Source organism: Lactuca virosa, chromosome 7, assembly GCF_052849685.1.
Source record: "Lactuca virosa cultivar CGN04683 chromosome 7, Lactuca_virosa_CGN04683_v6, whole genome shotgun sequence".
NCBI lineage: Eukaryota > Viridiplantae > Streptophyta > Magnoliopsida > Asterales > Asteraceae > Lactuca > Lactuca virosa.
The window spans coordinates 61,193,232-61,214,605 of NC_136432.1; the positions used below are offsets into that span (position 1 = coordinate 61,193,232).

Below are 21,374 nucleotides of genomic sequence, written 5' to 3' on the forward strand. Positions count from 1 at the left end.
AAGAAAATTGATAGCATGAGACTTTTAGTGAAATGTTGTTCTGGTGCTTGCAAGTTTAGAACGTGGGCTTCTTGGATGAGTGAGAAAAAATCTTTCCAAATTAAGAGTCTCATAAATGAGCATAACTGTGCAAGAAACTTCAAATTAGGTTCAATTGTGAACTATGGATGGATAAGTAGCCATTACACCACCCAATTGTTACAGAAACAAAAAGTTAGTGTGAGGCTCCTTAGGGATGAGGTTAAAGAGAAATTTGGGATAAATGTAAGTATGGGACAGTGTATAAGAGGAAAGAAGTATGCAATTGAACTGAATGAGGGAACACTAGTGGAGCACTATGCAAAGCTATGGTCATATGGTGAGGAGATAAGAAGACCAAATCCTGGATCAACAGTCAAAATCGATGCCAATACTATGCCAGATGGTAAGACTTATTTTAGCAAGTCTTACATTTGTTTTGATGGCCTAAAGCAAGGATGGAGAGGGAGCTGTAGAAGAGTAATAAAATTAGATGGTTGTTTCTTAAAGGGTTTATATTCAGGAGAGCTAATATGTGATGTAGGAAGGGATGTTAATAATCATATATTAACAATTGCATGGGCAGTTGTATGTGTAGAATACCAAGCAAATTGGAAATGGTTCTTGGAAAATATAAAAGATGACCTTCGACTAGATAATGGTTTTGGTATAACATTGATGTCGGATCAGCATAAGGTATGTCCTATACTTTCAACTTATATATATATATATATATATATATATATATATATATATATATATATATATATATATATATATATATATATATATACATTTAGGTTACATTATGTCTAACATATTACCATTGTTTGATAGGGTTTGTTAGAGGCTGTCAAAGAAGTGCTTCCTACTGCTAAACATAGGCAGTGTGCAAGGCATATTGTTGCCAACTTTAGGAAACGATTCAGTGGTGTACACTATGAGACCATGTTTTGGAAGGCAATCAAAGCATAGACTGAGCCTTTATTCAATGATGCCATGAAGGAGATTCAAGTGCTTAACCCTGCAGGCTATGAATACCTTATGAAAACAAACCCTAAATCTTGGAGTAGAGCATTCTTTCAAGAAGGAAGGATGTGTGATGTAGTGGATAATGGATTAGCTAGAGAGCTTTAACAGTGTCATCAGGGATGCAAGGAAAAAGCCAATCATCACCATGTTAGAGGAGATTAGATTATATGTTATGGAGAGGCTATATAATTTGAAGATGAAAGGTAGTTCATGGCCTAATTACAAACATTTCCCATCAATTACACTCCTACTAAATAAATTGAAAAGAGCACAAAGGTACTTTCTAATCTTTACACTCTTACTCTAACTTACATACTAACTTATGTGGTGGCTCAAATAGGTATTGGCAGGTTTTACGAAGTGGTCTAAACCAATTTGAAACCAGAAACCTAGCAGAGTCATATGTTGTTAACCTGGACAAGAAGACTTGTACTTGTAGAGTGTGGCAACTTAATGGGTATGGATGTGTACATTCAGTAGCTACCATACCATATCTTAATAGAGATGTTACCACTTATGTGGATCCAATGTTGTATGGTGCCTTGTACAAGAACACTTACAAATACCAAATACATGGGATGAATGGTAGTAACATTTGGCCACCTACTGAGTTCATACCGCCTTTACCTCCATTGAAGAGAAAATGTCAGGTAGACCAAAGGTAAACAGAAGAAAATATGCATCAGAAAAGCTTCCAAGACACACTGTGTCTAAGGCAGGAAAAATAATATTGTGCAGTGTGTGTAAACAAGCAGGGCATAACAAGGTTACTTTTCCTAAAGTTGAAATGCCACGGGTACAAAGGGAAAGGGTTCAAAGGCCCACAAAACTTAAGGTAACCAAAAGGAAAACAAAGGCCAAGGGTGAAGATGGTGAAGGAAGTTGTGGACCAAAGGCAGTTGATAAAGGAAGTTGTGGACCAAAGTCAGTTGATGAAGGAGATAAATGACAAAAAGTTGGTGGTAAAAGAAACAAATCAGAGAGAATCATAAAAATGAAACTTGTAAAGAAGGTTAAGACCAAGGATGGGAAAGGAGAAACTAGTACAAACTCATTACACCTTAATGAGTAGGGAGTATTTTATGGTGTCATGTGGTTATGTTTGACAATGGTTTGGCAATAAGTTGTAGTTGTTTGGTTTGACATTTAGTTGTTTGTTTGAAGTTAGTTTGTTTGGTTTGACAATGGTTTGTACTATTATCATGCTTTGGTTGTCCTTTAATAATAATAGTTTTCAACATGCATGCATGTAATTCCTTGATGTATCATGTGGTCCTTGTGTTCTTAGTGGACAAATATACAATTATTGTTAGCAAATTTTAATGCTATTTAGAAACTTAGTATATGTAATTAAAAAAGTGAAGGGTAATGAGATGTAATTCCAACATTTAAGAACATGTGGTCCTTGTGTTCTTAGTGGACAAATATATAATAATTGTTAACAATTTTAATATGCTTTTTAGCAACGTACTATATGTAATGACATTAAGGGTGGCATAATTTCACCAAATTAAGGGTAATTAGCATCCCTATACGTAATTAAGGGTAATGACAAGACAACAATACATCAAGGTCACATCACACAACTACAAATTGTTCTTAATTCAACTACCCAAATACATTTGATTACAACTTATAAATGATTAAACCCAAAAAAAAACCCAACTACAAAGTAAAATCGACTTCACCTTCAACACTTCTGATTCTAGCTTCTTCTTCGACCTCATCAGTACACTTAAAATGATTTCTTCATTGTTGCATTTTATTTCATCATCCCAAGAAATGAAACCTGATCGGACTCCCTAAATAAGAAATTAAGGTTACATTTAGAAAAAAATTGTGAAACTAGGGTTCTAAAAATATGACTACATTTACCTTGTTTGGACATGAATAAAATGGTCTTCCAGGGTTAGTGCCAGTCCGAGATGTGTGAATTATTTCGGGACTTCCACACACACAAACAATCTTCAACTTTTCGAATTTTGTTGGATCTCACTCGGCAGTTGATTTGAAAGAGACAAGAAAAAAAATGAAAGATGTACCCTTTTGAATGAGACACCCCTTTTTACAGCCGTTATGAACGTGAAATGACAAAACTACCCTCACCGTGCAAGACACGTGGGGTTCAATAACCCAACATATGTTCTGTTCTTCGTTCTTGCATGATATGTCAACCAAAATCAAAGTGTTCATAAAGTCAAACATGAGATACAAAACGTTTGAGATCAACTCAGGTCTTTTTTCATTAAGAATCTTAGCAAACGTACACAATGCCTGTCATCAACACAAGACTTTTCACATAATCCATAGATAACACACAAGAAAAAAGAAAAAAAAACAAGTACAGAAAACCTAAAACTATTATATTTATAATATATGTGTCGTAGTGTACCCCCAACAACTTATCCAAGCTTCATAAGGACTTTGACCCAAACCACCATCATCCCACACATTGCCACCATGACGTCGCCCATCACCACAACAATCGCTTTTAACTTCCTGTCATGATCTTCTAACTTGTGCTGGAGACTGATGTGATCAACACGAAACACAATGAAATCTTTACTCAGCTGATCTTTGAGACTCTGCATCTTGATCAGGTTGACAACAATCTTGTCTCTACAGTCGCAAACAATGGTATGCAGGTCGTTGTGGTTGATAAACTCCCGTGAATTTATCGAGTCAGGTGAAGGAGGTGGTGGAGTCGACATTGCCAGTATTTAGGGTTTTGGTCGGAATCGTGTTTGCCTAAATAAGGTAAAAAAAGTCTCGAGAATCTGCTAGGTTAAGCTTCACACGGGTTTGTGATGGTGCTTTCTGCCCCCACCACTGACGCTTCCTTGTCCTCTAAGGATGGTTGGTTGGTTGGTTGAAGTTAATGAAGGTATTAAACCGGCTTAGGTGGAAGACGAGTCCACTCGTCTATGACTCGGTGCTGACTCACCTGCTTACTTGACACTCCATACAGTAGTATTACCTTCAAATGTGGGTTAAAGTACCAAAGTGATCGGTCATTTACAAGTACAGGCTCTTTAAATGCAAAAAATAGTCACAAGGGACCATTTAAACCAAGATACGAAAGATAGTTGGGCTACAATGACAATTCTCATAATTATATGACTTGAATGCTATGTGGCCTTATGAAATACGTGTTCATGCATGAAAATACATTTTGGGACATGAATTGGTTTTGGAAAATGTTGTGTGGTTTGGAAAAGAGATTTTGGAGCGTCCCTACTTGTGAATTGCATGTAAGATGGGTTATGAAAGTTCCCATGACTTATTACATATAGATTAAGGATGAAAGTGGGTCCAAACCCGACCAGGATGGACCCGGACCAAGAAAAATCAGAACCGGTTAATGAGGTTTTGTAGGACCAGAAACCGGACCGGTATATAGGAATCGGTTCCGGTTTGGTTCTGGGTATGGTACTGGGTAAAGTAAGTCTAGAACCGGAAAACCCGAAAACATCAAAGTGGGTAGGGCGGAACCAGGTAAAGTGGGTTTAGAACCGGAAAACCCAGAAAAAACAGAAGTTTTTGGAAAGTACTTGCTACTTAGTGGGTTGAACTTTGAAAATTTTCATATTGATATCTTGACTTCGGGGGACTGTAAATTATTGAATATGAACCCAAAATTGACAAAATTATAGCATAAAATTATGGAAAAACTCTAAACTATACTCTAAAAAAATCCGCATGTTAATTCGACTTTAAATGAATGATATACACATGTTTTAACATTTTCACAGAATATAAAGTACAAAAACAAATAGCTGAAAAGTTGAAAATTTTCAGTTTTGATATCCCAACTTCAAGGGACTATAATTCATTGAATATTAAACCAAAATGACAAAATTATAGTTTAAACTCATGTACAAACTCTAAACTACAAGTTGGGAAAAACCGCATATCAATCCGACTTCAAACTAATTAGATATGCATGTTTTAAAATTTTCACAGAATACAAAAAAGCTTAAAAACTAAAAACTTCCAGCTTTGATATATCGACTTTGGGGGATTGTAAGTCATTGAGTATAAACTCAAAATTGATAAAATTATAGTCTAAAATCAAGTAAAAACTCTAAACTACACTCTGCAAAAAACAGTATGTCAATCCGACTTTAAATAAATGAGATATGCATGTTTTAACATTTTCACAAAATACAAAGTACACAAACAAATAGCTGAAAAGTTGAAAATTTTCAGTTTTGATATCTCAGCTTTGGGGGACTGTAATTCATTGAATATTAAACCAAAAATAGCAACATTATAGTCTAAACTCATTTACAAATTCTAAAATACAAGTTGGAAAAAAACCTCATGTCAATCCGACTTCAAACGAATTAGATATGCATGTTTTAATATTTTCACATAATGAAAAAAAAAAGCTGAAAACTTAAAACTTCCAGCTTTGATATCTCAATTATGGGGGACTGTAAGTCAACGAATATAAAACTAAAAATGACATATTTATAGTTTAAAATCAGGTACAAACTCTAAACTACATGTTGGAAAAAACCTTATGTCAATCCGACTTGAAACGAATGAGATATGCATATTTTAAACTTTTCATAAAAATCGGTTCCGACCCCTAAAAGTGGTTCCGATTTGCTAACACCGGTTCCAGTTCTTAAACCTGGTTTACCCGGACCCGATGGACCCAAACCCGGTTTACCCGGACCCGATGGTCTACCAGTTCTTAAACCGGTTTGCTAACACCGGTTCCAGTTCTTAAACCTGATAAAGTCATTCTTTAAACCCGAAACTGGAAGCGATTCTATATATTCCGGTTGTAACGGTTCCAGTTCCGGTCCGATTTTTCGGTTTTAAATTTCATCCCTAACGTAGATGGTGGAATTCCCTTATGAAGCATCCAATATCCTGGTTTATAGGAGAAACGCTACTCCTTATGGAAGAGCAATGCTACGAGATGGGATTTGCTACCCCATTCCATGGGAGTCATGTTTAATAGTTACATGTCTATCTAAACCCTACTTATGGAGGATGGTGGTTAGCCATCAAATATAGTCGTAAGCGGGTCGCTTATCCGAAATTTGCCCAACCATTGGACCTTTAGTGGAAAGGGACTATTTGGAGAGTAGTGAGCGATGATTGGGTTAATTGCATATACATATGCATTGATTTCCATTTTCAACTTAGACTTACTCTATATCTTATCACTACTACACTGGAATGTTTTGTAATGATTATTATGCAATGAAATGTTTTAAAAAGGTTTTCAAATGATTTTTGAATTGAACTTAGGAACAGGGACGATTCTAGTATAGGGCACATAGTGACCCGTACAACCCCTGACTTTTTCGGTCGCAGTTCAAAAATATTTGAAAATTTTTGAATTTTTTTCTACTATTGTGCAACCCCTGCCTTGAAATCCTGCGTCCGCCTCTGCTTAGGAATTGGGTATCACCATTTCTAATTTCATTCCATAGTTAGATTTCGATATAACCCACTAGACCCCCAAGCCTAACTCATTATTTTGACATGTACTTACAAATTAGAGGTTGAAGACTTCTAGCTTACTTTTAAGATATTTTGAAGGTCATGCATGCATGGTTCATTTGAATTTTGTTATGATATTATAATTTAAACCTTCATACAATTAAACATTGATTTTTAAAACTATGTTATGTTTGAGACTAATTTTCTGCAATTAAAATTTTATAAACATTTTAAAAGATTTTCCAAACTTACTAAACTCTACTAGCCCTAGGGCTGTAAATGAACTGAACGTTCAACGAACTGTTTGTGAACCGTTCGGCGGGAAGTTCGTTTATTTAATAAATGAACGAACATGAATACAAATTCCCATTCGTTTAGTTAAACGAACGAACATTAACAATAGTCTCGTTCGTTCAATTATGCCCATCAACGTTCGTTGATGTTCGTTCATATAAGTTTCTTTTATGTTCATATATGCTTAATCCTGTTTAATTATATTACTATATTAACTGTTCATATATGTTCAATTTTGTTTGTTTATCTTTGTTCATTTATGTTCTTTCGTTTATTTTCGTTTAGCATGTTCACGGATATTAACAAATGAAAATGAACAATGTAATTTGTTAAACGAATGAACATGAACAAGAAAACTCGTTCGTTTATCCGATTGTGTTCGTTCATTTGTTCGGCTAACTTAAACAAACGAACATAAAACAAGCCCATGTTCGTATTCGTTAGGTTCGTTTACAACCCTACTAGCCCATAAAAAGAATGTTTTGCCCACCCCACTACACAAAAATATCCCCACCCTCACTATACATGTGAGTTCTACTATAATTCTATTGGTTCATTTTCGGTTTAACCAACTCCATGTACCTTTTTTTAGCTTTGCTTTAGTTATTCTTTCAAATATGTTTCTCGTTTTCTGTAATTGTAATTATGGTATAACAATTTCTTCAAATTTTTTCTCCTTAATAAACAACCCGTCAACCCCTCATCATCCTAAAGCTCTATATTTTTGCTTGTTGGTATATCAATCGGCCTCCCTTCGTCTATTGTTGTTTCTTCAATTCCTTCTTATTATTCAACATTCACCGCTACATCAAACAAAGTTCCAGGTGGTATAGTGTCGTGTGTAACATCTATCTTTTGGGCATGCTTATATATATATATATATATATATATATATATATATATATATATATATATATATAACCATTGTAGGCCAATCATTTCAAAAACCTACACAAGGGTAATTTTGTAATCTTAGCTATTAATTATTTTTGGTAAATTAAATAACATCCCTTCAAATAGGAGATCGGTTTTAATTCAAACCTAATTCATTTTCATTAACCCTACCCAACCACATTTGTAGAAGACGACAACCACAGTTGATTAGGTCAAAGTCGCTCCACCACCAAGCTACCATCGGCCCCATATGATCGGCTACTGTAGGAACGAGAGAATGAATGACATAAAAATTGTGACAACCCGGAAACTTCAATCTTGTGCACTTAGTCAATTCAATCAATATTCAACTTGTTTTGTTGATTTCTGGTGCTATTTAAGGGTTCATTTAAGTGTTCTAAGCTTGTATATAACCAAGGTTGAGGTTAGGAATGAGTCAGGGTGTTGAATAATGAGAAAGTCGGGCCATACACACCTCTTGGAGGAGTGTACGACCGTACACATGGGTGTGCGGCCGCACACCCACTCCCTTGGCAGCACACTCACTTTTGGGCAGCACCCTTACCCCTATATAAAGGGTAGCCCCCTTCCTTTCATTCCTTTAGCACCTTGGAAGCACACAACATCATTTCCTCTCAAGTTTCTCCAACTTTGAACCTTCCAAAGCTTCAAGAACGTGAGTACTTCATTCTCTATCTTGCAATCCATGAAAGACCACTCTATCCAAGCTCTAAGTGTGCAAAAACATCATGTTCTTCGTGCTTGGAAGTGAGTGCGGCCGCACACCCTCTTAGGGTGGCCGCACACCCTTAAAACACACTCCAAAGTGAGAGTTTAACTTCCATAATCGATGTAGACATGCCCCTAGCCTTGTTGCACCTTGGAATGGACATTTTGGGTATCGTTTTGAGGGGTGTACGACCGCACACACCTGTGTACGGCCGCACAAACCTGTGTATGGCCGCACACACCCTTGTGCGGCACCACACTCCAAGTGTGCGGCAGAACACCCAAGTGTGCGACCACACACTCTTGTGTGCGACTATACACCCATTCTAGGACCATAAACCCACTTCTAGGACCATTATCTTGCACTACAATTGAGTATAGACCTTGAACACTTAGTGGATGTGAGTAGGGACCTTGAGAACACTTCGAAGACACCTCATTTCATGAGTGTACGGCCGCACACCCATTGGGCCGCACACTCATGGCCGCACACACACTCTAGGTGGCCATACACCCCCTACAGTCCACCCTACAAGGTCCTATCACTTGGTGCAAATAGTTTCAAGTCCCTAGAGTGGTTTTCCATCACATATAGTGGTGAAATACCTTCATTGACTCGTTTATGTGTCATTGCATGTTATTAGGATCGAATCGTGTTCAAGGCTTCACTTGAACACCCGACTCTTCGTATCGATCTTTCAATCAAACCACTTACCCGAGGTGAGTTCATACCCCTACTTTCACCGTGTTTTTAATGTTTTCAGAGGGAGGATAAAAGTTAAACATAAATGCTTTCAAAACTCATGCAATTCTCATACTTTAACCCCTTTTGTACTGTGTTGAGCATAAGGGTCGTTTTTCACTAAAATTGCATAGTTTTCCGGATTCGCTATTCACTACGTTATACATGCAAACTATAATCGGTATAGTTTGGGATTTTCTAAATATGACAAGTACATGAATTTTCACTACTAAACATATGCACTAAGACATGAATAGTTTACAGTTTACATCACTACGTTATCACTATAAATATCACTATACACGGTATTCATACGAATTTTCACTATGGTAGAACGCTACTACACTACATGTAAACTAGATTGTACGATATTGTGAGGCACTACTTCAATACTGTACCCTTAGGTGTACAGGGATAAATCCTATCATAGTATAACCAGAGTCTCCTGGAGGGAGAGCGTGAGATTTGTGAATAGATCTATTCGGGACTGACAATCCCACACCCGAACTGCTAGCTACAGTTAGGCAGGCATGCCTAGGGTGACAAATGTCATTTAACTCGACGCCTGAAGAACGTTGGAAAGGTCTCTAGTCATATCAAGCATGGTTATACGACTCACATTATGTATAAATCACCTTTAGTTTACAATCTGACACTCTTCAACGGTTTTATCTATACAAAATAGAACTAAAACACACTACGTATATTGGCCAAAGCCAGGGTTTTCAAACAGAACCAATTATGCAATGGATTCACATACAAAATACTTATACTTCATGATTAGCTTTAGCTAGTCACATGAGGTAGTATTTTCGCATATCACTACAGTTTTCAGTAACGAACATTCATGGTTTATTACAGAACTGATAACGCTACATTTTCACTAAAGAAAATATCGGATTTTCTTGGAAACCTACAGATATTCATGGTTTATTACAGAACTGATAACGCTACATTTTCACTAAAGAAAATATCGGATTTTCTTGGAAACCTACAGATATTCATGGTTTATTACAGAACTGATAACGCTACATTTTCACTAAAGAAAATATCGGATTTTCTTGGAAACCTACAGATATTCATGGTTTATTACAGAACTGATAACACTAAATTTTCACTAAAGAAAAATATCGGATTTTCTTGAAACTATACAAACATTTCAGCTAGCTCATCAACAAGTTTTCATTACAAACTACTGCTTATGAACTCACCAGCTTTATGCTGATATTTTAAACTGCTTGTATTCTCAGGAAATCAGTAGACAGGTACCTGCTGAGTTTTTGAGGAATTGGAGCAATAAGAGTTTAATGTTTATATTCATACAAACTATACAATGTAATTCAAACAAGTTTCTGTCAATTTCCAAATTGATGTAAACATTTTTATTTAAGTATTCAATGTAATGGTTGCATTGCTATGATTGCTATTATACATTGGTTGTGATGCTATACATGACGTCCTCCACCCCAAAACGTTTCCGCCATTCTGGTTTTGGGGTGTGACAGATTGGTATCAGAGCCCTTGTTTATAGCGAACTAGTATACCGAACCTTACATGGTATACAACTATAAACACTAAAGGGGCCTAAGTGCTCTACACTAAAAGTATACTTTCAAAAATATAAATATTTTTATAAAAAGTATACGAGCATGCATGCATAACAGAATTCGTGTCATTAGTGGAACAACACAAAAAGTATTTGGATGTTGGGACACTGCGGTCAAACCTGGGCAGTTATGTAATCATGTTTCGGGTGAATATAGCCTGATCAACTATATTCAGTCAAAACATGACCAACATGTGCTTGGGAGTGACGGTGGTGTTACAGCAGGCCTAAAACTTACCAAAAACTTTCATCATAAAATACTGTAGGAGTATTTTGCTAGAGCCAAATTCGATGAAGAGATTCATTCTTAGTATTGCTACCTATCTATTTCGTAGCGATAACTTTCTTGCATTAGTAACCTTCATGTGCTTATCGCTTGGTAGAATGCTTTCATTATCAGGATGAGATATATCATGTTTCATATATCTTGAGGACTTACCATCCTCTTCTTCCTGATTGTTTCTAGAAAAAGATGCCTCCTCGACCAAGACCCAACAGAAGGGACGACACTCCGCCGCCACCACCACCACCCCAGTTCGATCCCGTCATGTTCCAGGCAGCAGTTACCGCCGCTGTAACCGCAGCAATGGCACAAGTGAACTCTGGTGGGGCTGGAGGTGGAACCGACCCCCAACGGCAAGACAGAAGTCAAGGGCATCAAAAGGAGTGTTCCTACAAGGACTTCATGACCGCAAAACCCAAGTCCTTTGACGGAAACGGAGGACTCATCGCGCTGACTCGATGGTTCGAGAAGATCGAATCCATCTTCGAAATTTGCTCCTGTTCCGAAGTAAACAAGGTGAAGTTCGCCGTCTGCACCTTCACCGACAGAGCTTTGACCTGGTGGAATGGTCGAGTCAAAACCCTAACCCTGCCAGTGGCTAATGCCATGGGATTTGTTTGTTGGTTTCGGTTTCCTGATTTGATCTCTACTTCTAATTTGGATTTGCAACATGTTTTTGTTCCCTCCCCTCTCCAAAAGAAACAATCTTATCTTCCATGTTCACCATCAAGGTTTGAGAACGTCTTTTGTTATAGATCTGTTAAGAAGGTGGATGATGGAGAGTAGCAATGAATGTAAAGATTGGAAACTGGATATCGAAGGGATATGGTCTGCTAGAGACGCAACATGAGATGAAGGTGCTAAGGGGAGATTGAAGGGATGAGGATGATCGGAGACGCAAAACAGTGAGGGATGGGGATCGTTAGGGACTTATACGGTGTAAGGTGATCCTGAAGGGAGCTGTTTAGGTACAACTAGGTTCTAGATTGAGAAGGGTACATGAGCCCATGTTATCGAAGGATATGCTGCTACGACAACACATGCCGACGACTAATCCATCAGAGAAGAGAAATGTTGGGATTGAACTGGAGCCGGTGAGTCGGGTGGGAAGATGATCGACTAGTAATAAATAATTTAGGTTTTTATTTTCTATTTTTTATTTTTTTCAAAGTACACATTTTGTCCATGTAGTTTTGTTAAATAAAAAATAATAGAAAAATAAAAAAGTAAGGGGTTTATTAGTCTTTTACTCAGACTTAACGTCTGAGTCTTAATGGCATCCAATAAAAGGATCAACACTACAATTGTTTGAAACCACATGGACACAACCTATCAACTATTCAAAAGTTAGACCAAACATGTGATTTTGAGCAAACCACAGGGACCATTTCTGTAATTTCATAAGTTAGTCGATTAAAATGAAAAAATCGTAAACATAATTAACCAAGTGAAAAAATGAGTATGTTCAAGTCCCAATAGAAGTAAAGTAAACTGCTTGTTGATACCTATTTTGGCCTTTTTTAATGCACGTACTGCTAAAAGTTGGTCGTTGATGATCACAAAGTGTGCCGAGCACTTTTCCTTAAAAAATGTGCTTAAATATGAAAACAATGTTGCTTAAAGATTAAAAAATGTAAACGGTTTTTGAAGATTCCCAACAATGAACTTAAAATATTGTCCCATAACTCTTAAGCGCATTATAAACTTAAGCGCATTATATATGAAAACAATGTTGCTTAAAGATTAAAAAATGTAAACGGTTTTTGAAGATTCCCAACAATAAACTTAAAATATTGTCCCATAACTCTTCGTATGTAACTCATTCTGATCAATAATCGTAACAAATCTGAAAACACATACAAAATGCTAGCAAAATCATTCATGCTTGCAATGCCATTTTTGTTGTGGGTGCATGAGGCACGAGCCTCTCTAGCGAAGCCTGGTTGCCAGGAGAGATGTGGTAACATAACTGTCCCATATCCATATGGCATGGGGACCGGTTGTTTCTTGAACACATCATTTGAAGTCTCGTGCAATGAATCATCACCATATGTTTCTCCTCTTCGATTTGTAAATAATGATAAATTCCTAATTTCAGAAATCTCCATGGAGTCCATACGTATAGTTGGTAAGGTACCTTTCGGATGTATTAATGAATCTGCAACCAAAGCAGGTGCTAAAAAATTTCAACTGGATCCACACTTTAGATATTCACATACAAAAAATGTCTATATAGCAGTGGGGTGTAACATATCTGCTATTTTTCAATCATTGAGTCCCTCGCATTTCAGAGAAGCTAGATGCGCTTCTTGCTGTATCACAACCCCTACCAGTGGATTTTTCGCTTGTAATGGCTCAAATGGTTGCTGCCAAAGTAGTATCCCAGTCGAAACCAATGCATATAAGGCTGTAATTTCCAATCATGGCCCCAAGACCCCATGCAGTCATGTATTCATTGCTGAAAAGAACTATACTCTAGAAACATCTATGTTTGGCTATACACTAACTTCATACCATTTTCCTGTGGTCTTAAATTGGGTTATAACATTAACCAGTTGCCACCGTGCTCAACTAAGAGGAAGCTGTTTGTGTGGCAAGAACAGTGAGTGCATCGACTCAGCCAAAGGTCTGGGACATAACTGCCGCTGCAAGAATGGTTACAGCGGGAACCCTTACCTTCACATTGGATGCCAAGGTAATATCCGATTACCATAACAGAAAACTACACAGTGAAGCTATTGACCACTCTGCATACACTCCTCTTCTCATGTAGACGTACGTACTGAAATAATTCTATTTTCACCTGGTACAATCATGGAATGCAATTAATATTGTCCATGTCCACATCATATAACTGTTTGAGTACATGGATATATTGCTTGCAAAGCTGTCGATAAAACATATACCATCGTATTTGTAAATTATGTAATATCATCATATAAGATTTAACCGGGTCTATGTTTTCTGGATATCCTCAAAAATAGATATCAACGAATGTCTTTGCCCAAACAACTATCCTTGTAGAGAGGATCAGCTTTGCATTAATACACCTGGGAGCTACAAGTGCACTTCCTCACATAGACACATTTTAATCATCTCAGGTAAATCACCCCTACGTTCTCTCTGATCGTGTAAGCGACAAATAGATAAATATGCACACACAAAGAAACACACACACAGACATACATACATATTTGCAGCTAAACATAACTTCACCATGCAGTTATTATTGCATCTGTGATTGGAATTTTTTCCTTTGGTGCGATTGGTCACTACGCATATAAGGAACTTGGCAGAAGAAAGGAAAATAAGATCAAGCAGGAGTTCTTCAAAAGGAATGGTGGATATCTATTAAAGCAGCATATCTCTGCTAATAAATCACATGTAATGAAAATAAAAGTTTATGCTGCCAAAGAGATAGAGAAGGCAACTGACGATTTTAGTCAAAGCCGGTTACTAGGCAAGGGAGGACAGGGTACAGTGTATAAGGGTTTCTTGACAGATGGAACCATTGTAGCCATAAAGAGGTCAAACGTAGTAGATGAAGATCAGGTAGAACGATTTGTTAATGAAGTTTTCATTCTTTCACAGATAAACCATAGGAATATAGTTAAACTGTTAGGTTGTTGCTTGGAGTCTGAAGTCCCATTATTGGTATATGAGTATTTATCCAATGGCACCCTCTCACAACATCTTCATGACGGGGCAGAAGTTTCCAAATTTTCATGGAAAGATCGTATACGAGTGGCTAGGGATGTTGCAGGCGCACTAGCCTATTTGCACTCATATGCATCCCCAGCCATATTCCATAGGGATGTTAAGCCACATAATATCTTATTGGATGAGAACTACAGAGCTGTAGTCTCTGACTTTGGACTTTCAAGGTCCATACCTCTCAGCAGAACTCATTTAACTACAAAAATTGAAGGCACATTTGGATATTTGGATCCAGAGTATTTCCGGTCGGGGCAACTTACTGAAAAAAGTGATGTTTATGCCTTTGGTGTAGTGCTTATGGAGCTCTTAACCCGAAGAACAGTTGTTTCTTCAACAAATTGTGGTGAAGGTCTGGTTTCACATTTCCAGTTCTTAGTCAAGCAGAAACGTGTGCTTGAAATTTTAGACCAGCAAGTTCTAGATGAAGCTCTGATGGATGATATATTTCAGGTCACTAAGCTTGTTAAGACATGTATGAGAAAGAATGTGAAGGAAAGACAAAGCATGAAAGAGGTGGTTATGGGTTTAGACAAATTAAAAGTAGTACAACTTGAACTTCCGAGTTAGGGTTTATAATTGTACATGTGAATAATTTGTAATTGTAATTGTGAATATTTTTGATGTTAGGAATAACGAGAATAAATCCCACACAAAGACACATTATTTAATATTGTTTGGTCGGTGTGACCTACGTCGTATATTCGTACACTGGGAAGAAGGGAATTCATGTTAACGAGTTTGAAAATGATAGTACCGTAGAAACCCTAGCTTAGCCTTGTTATATAGACAAAGTACAAAAAAATAACCGTAACTAGAATAGGGTTGAGCCCAGCTACACAGATCAACACAAGTTCATACAGGTGGGGCTCCGCCCCCTTACAAAAAAGTAACCCTAAGAAGACGCTGGTCGACGGCTTGGTATCCATTTAGGTCCTTAATTCTCAAGTTCTAATTATCTGTGGAAGATTTTGAATTTTACTCCTCAAGGGTCCGGATCTGGTAGGAACCAAAAAATTGGTACGAACCACGATGACTATTATTTACCAATCATTTTGTCAAGGACACAAACGTCAAACCTATTTACTTGGTTGTGACGCGTTCGCACTCGGCACTCGTGCATGGAACGTAATACAGACTCGAGAGAATAATCATACGTGACGAACGTCCATATAACGTCATTTAAATGAGTTTTCCTTTTTTTTTTTCCATTTATTTTGTTTTTTTTATTATTATTTTAATTTTTTGTTAAAAAAAATTCAATTTTTTTCTTAAATAGATATATGCTCGGTTTTAATGTTTTTATATTTTTTCGTCTTTTTTATTTTTTGCTTATTTTTATTTTTTTCGTTTTTCTAATTTTTTTTTTGTTTTTTTAAATATCTTTACTACATACCTGAAGATAATAGTGTTTTTTTTTTTAAAAATTTTCTTTTATTTTTTGATTTTTTAAGCTAAATATGGGTTTGAGTTTTTTAATGTTTAACAATTATAAAATTTTAAACAAGAAGAATATTAAGGATCATAATGTTTTCCATTCACACTTTTTTTGAATCATATTATTTTTGGATCATAAAATTTTAAATCATAGTATTTTGAATCATAAAGATATTATGCATCATACATTTTTGGATCATATTAATTTGGATCATAATATATTGAATTGAATAAAGTTTTTGTTCAATATAACATTTGGATCTTTATAATTTTTGAATCATTTAATTTTGAGTTATAAAAAATATAATAATTAAGGATCATTAAATATTTGAATCAAAATATTTTTAGATCATAAACATATTGAATCATAATTTTTTTGAAACATAAATATTTTGAATCATCTCTATTACATCATATTATGTTCAACATTTTTTTAAAAAAACTTTTAATCTTTTAAAATCAAGTTTGGTATCTAAAACACCTTATTTTTAAAAAATTCTTTTTACAAAGTCATTAGAATAGTGAGTAGAAATATTCCTTAAATTTTTATAATTTTTGGAGAATTTTTTTCTTGGTTTTTTTTTAAATATAAAAAATAATTTTTTTTTTCAAATTTTTATGATTGTACTCATTTTGTAGAAAATTAAATTTTAAGAACTTTGGTTTTTTCAGAATTTTTTTTCAAAGAAAGAAAATTTTATGACCTAACATTTTTTCTTTTTCTTTTAATCTTTTTGCTTTTGTCACTTGTATCCTCAAAACAATTAACCTTCCCCATAAATTATCAAAATCTCGCAATTAATTACAAAAATGTCATATCATCTCGCGAGATTTTGACGATAAATAAAATACCATTTATTTTTTCAATCTTAAGGCCAAAAATCGTCCTCGCGGTTTCTACCATTTTTTGAGTTCCTACCTGATCCTACTTCTACTCCTCAATTAGATTGATTCAAATTTTATAAACATGAGACATGGATAACTTTTGTAATTAGAAAACCATTTTTAGAGGAAACAAGTATAGAGAAAGATAGGGGCTAAAAAGAACTAATGAATTTTTCTTATTAGTATTTAGGGGCTCTTGAAAAAACGTAACCATTTAGTGCATAATGACTTGGGTCTTTTAATGGGTCTAAGAAGGTAGGATCCTTAGGTGTTAAAAGGAATTTTTATTTATTTATTTTTATTTATTTTTTATTTTTGTGGATCAGATGTCTTTATTTACGCATGAAGGTAGGGTTCCTTAACCATTAAAATGATTTTTTTTGTAAGATGTCGTTATTAAACCCATTGAATTCAAAAGTGACAAATGAATGGTTCTGTTAAGTGGCTATCAAACAACTCTAAAGACTCGGAGAAGAATGTTAGAATATAATCCTAATGTCGGCAAGATAACTCAAATAACATAAATAAAAAAAGGGTCCTTTCCAATCTTGTGGTCAGACGTTTCTCTAAAAAACTTATCGATAAGGTAAAAATGAAATTTTATACCGATTTGAGTGATTGGTTTGATTTTTACCGAACGTTCTAAGAATATAACATGAAGGCGTATGTGTAACACCATGCATCATGCATCATGATTTCTTGTTTATTGTGTAACACCCGGAATCCAGAAGACCTAGAAAAGAAAGGAAAACCTCAAGTCAAGAAGTTTACTCGTCGAGTCCTGAGGGATGACTCGATGAGTAGGAGTGAGTTTTTGTGACGCGGGTTAAGTGACCTACTCGGCGAGTTGGTCTGGGTTTGGGAAACCCTAAATTCGGGTTTTTGTCCCCTATTTAAGCATCTTATTCTCCACCTTTCAACCCCGTTCTCAGCCCCCACTGTCCAAACCCTAACCCACGAAACCCTATTGCTTTCCATGAACTTGTGAGCCATTTATGAGTGTTCTTGAGTGCCTTGAAGCTTGGAGAAGAAGGAGAAACCTTGAGGATTCAAGAGAGGAAGTGTAGATCCTGAAGCAACACCATATCCTCATCATTTTCTCGTAATCAAGTTTCCACCTTGACCTTTAACTTGATAGATCTCTTCTTGGTCATTTTATGAGGGTTTTTGGTCCAAGAACCCTAGCATGTGGAAAATGGACGTCCCAAAGACTTATGTTTTCAGATCTAGAACCATAAAGGGTTGTTATGGCATAAAGGTGCAAACTTTATGCCATAGGAGTCCCCATGCAAACAATAGAGTGTTCTTTTGGCCTCTTTAGCTCAAAAGGCCATGTATGGAAGGAAAAAGGCAGGAGCTTTGCATGGTTATGAGATGTTTGGGTCCAGATCTATGTTTGGATGCATTAGTTTGGTGTACGGTTGGCTTGTGGACCAAGATCTAGGCCCTTAAGAGTTAGGGTTTGAGTTATATCCACTAAGTGAGGGTATTAACGGGTAAAGTTGGAAACTTTACCCTCCTAAGGTCATTTCCAGAGTGTATTCGAAGATTTGAGCTTAGATATGAAGAATAGTGGCTTAATCCATTAAGAAAGGCTTAACAGACTGAAGAACTCGCCGAGTCCAGGGAAGGACTCGACGAGTTAAGATGGTTGATCGAGGTCGTTGTCTCGATAAAAAATAACCTCAAAACCGCTAGATAGCTAGGGTAAGTAAGGGTCGAATCCACGAGGAGTTTGTGGTCAAACTTTGTGTGAAAATAGTCAACAAAAATATATTATTGGCAATTGTCACGAAAAAGATTAAATCAATGATCAAATAAAAAGCTTGGAAATTTATTAATTAAAACAAAAATGTCAATGAGAAAACTAGAGTACTCCCGGTTCAGTTACAGACAGTTTAGATTCACACACTTTCTTCCCTTAAATCCGAATTCAATTACTTAGATGCAATTGGGGTTTATTAACTTGTAATACATAGTTTTGGGCACACTAGATGTTCATTCAACTAGTTGTCTTACTCATTTATGTCTAAATGGATTAGAAACAATTAGTGAACTAGCAATAAAATGTCTTACAACTACCTATTACCGCATTAAGATTCAATATCATAAGTTGGAATAATATATGTTGATTCAATCATTTGTCTTTATTCCTAAACTAATTGAACTTGGAACAAATGATGAATTGGCAATTGACTATCTTAATTATGACCTCAAACAATTCATACAACCCAATTTCAATTATCATTACCAAAGATCATCACATAAAGCATAAAACAACAATTGAAATTAACTAGAATCAAGTAATAATCAAGTGTGTTCATCAAAAAGTCCTAAACATCCCCGGGAGTAACCCTAATGATTTAGCCTTCCATTGAGTTCATAAAAACACTAACTTGGATGAAATAAATGAAATACATAATAGAATTCATAATCAAACTTAGAATCATCAAACAAATGTAGCCTATTAATTATCAAAATACGAAACAAATAAACCTTAGGAGGAAGTAATCGTTTCTGAAAATTACTAGAATTGATGAGAATCACCCGTTGAATGATCTTCAAATGTTGCTTGATGGTGAATTAAATCGAATCTTGCCTTGAATCCGGATTGAAATGGAATGGACTTGTGTTTCCAAATGTTTCCAAGGGTTTTAGAAGCCTTATAAACACAGGAAAAACTCTGAAAATCGTAGGTGGTAACCCTAAAAACGAATGCATAGGATCCTATTTATAGTGTGTGACAAAAAAATAATGAAATCGGCGATGTGGGACGTTGGATGTCCTAAGAGACGTCTTAGACGTCGTGTATAACGGCAAGGCGTTCTTTGTACGTCTTTACATGCCTTCTGTCGTCCTTGAAATACACTAAAAAATGGCCAAAAACGTCAGACGTCTTAGGAGACGTCTTAGACGCGTTCTAGGACGTCCTTCCTTGATTTCCAAACTTTCCGAAACACACCGTTCCAACACGGGACGCCCCTAAAATGCTTGGACGTCCTAGGGGACGTCTTAGACGCCATGTAGGATGCCGACGGACCCTTCTCTTTCTTTTTCTGCTCCGAAATTTGACTAGATGCTGACCGTTTGACTTGCAGGTTCCGTCCACTTTTAGTATGATATATTGACCTGCATATGAAGTTCAACAACTCATCAAAGTAGTGTCATTCTTGGACAATTATACATCAATTCAACAGATTTATGACAATTTAGTACATTCATAAAATAGACTTATCAAACCTCCCCAACTTTATTCCAAACTCGACCCGAGATTGGTCTGAAATAATCAGCATAGTCTTACTCTCTTATCCTAAGAAAAACTCAATGGAATCACGAATTCCGTACATTTTATCACAATATTTTCAAAAGCACAATATATTGATTTTGGGGACTATTAGTTTCTTATCCATACTTTTAAACTCAAAACACATGTTATGCTTATTTTACTTTGTTGTTTGAAACCCTCCACTTTTTGAACCCTTTCCAATAATCAACCTCATGAGTAATAAGTTGAACTCATTGCCAAAGTCCCCTTTTCAAGGTTCACTAAAATAGTTAGTGCGGTCGGTAACACTTAATGGACCAATCCATACACTCCCGCTATTGAGGGGTCACATATTTTTTCACACACTGTCTTCAACTTGAACTTTTCTTCATGTTTATCTTGATTGTGCATTCTTCAAGTTCTTTGATAGCTTCATCGGATTTGATCATCTTTGTATTTGACTTTAGCTTGAATATATATACTTTGAAGTTCTTCAATGTCTTATGATGCTTTTTGGTTGTGTGAAAACAATAATAGTCCCCTCCCAACCCCAAAGGCGCAAGAGTAAGTAAGACCAAGTACTCAGAGCGTGATGACACATATTGTTCGGTTGGGTCCTCAATTGAAAGATCGTAGGCTCGAGCCAAAAACCTTCATTTTTCAAACACTTGGGTATTTCACATAACAATTTTTTAAATAAATATAAATATTCCCAAACCGGCTGAGCAACCCACAAAATCAATATTAAATATATATTATGACTCGATGTATGAAACTCCTATCATTTTCCATCTTGATGAGTTACATTCAAGATATAAAGATGCTACTAACTCATCACATATTTCATATAACCAACCCAAGAGAATAATAATAATAATAATGAGTTTAATAGCAGTACATTCATCCCAAATAAAGACATGAAAAATCAAAAGAAATATAAAAATAAAAAGAAAAAGTCTTCATCACACAACATAAAAATAAAAAATCAAAATAGGATCTCACCAAAGTTCAC

The 21,374-nt window shown here is 35.9% G+C and overlaps 1 protein-coding gene across 1 annotated transcript; it reads left to right on the forward strand.

The window, feature by feature from the left end:
* Window positions 1-12,924: 12,924 nt before the first annotated feature.
* On the forward strand, window positions 12,925-15,411 carry LOC145126700 (putative wall-associated receptor kinase-like 16). The gene is made up of 5 exons (XM_079062010.1): window positions 12,925-13,234; window positions 13,353-13,470; window positions 13,617-13,756; window positions 14,285-15,318; window positions 15,406-15,411. The coding sequence occupies exons 1-5, from the start codon at window positions 12,925-12,927 to the stop codon at window positions 15,409-15,411; spliced, it is 1,608 nt and encodes a 535-aa protein (XP_078918136.1).
* Window positions 15,412-21,374: the final 5,963 nt, after the last annotated feature.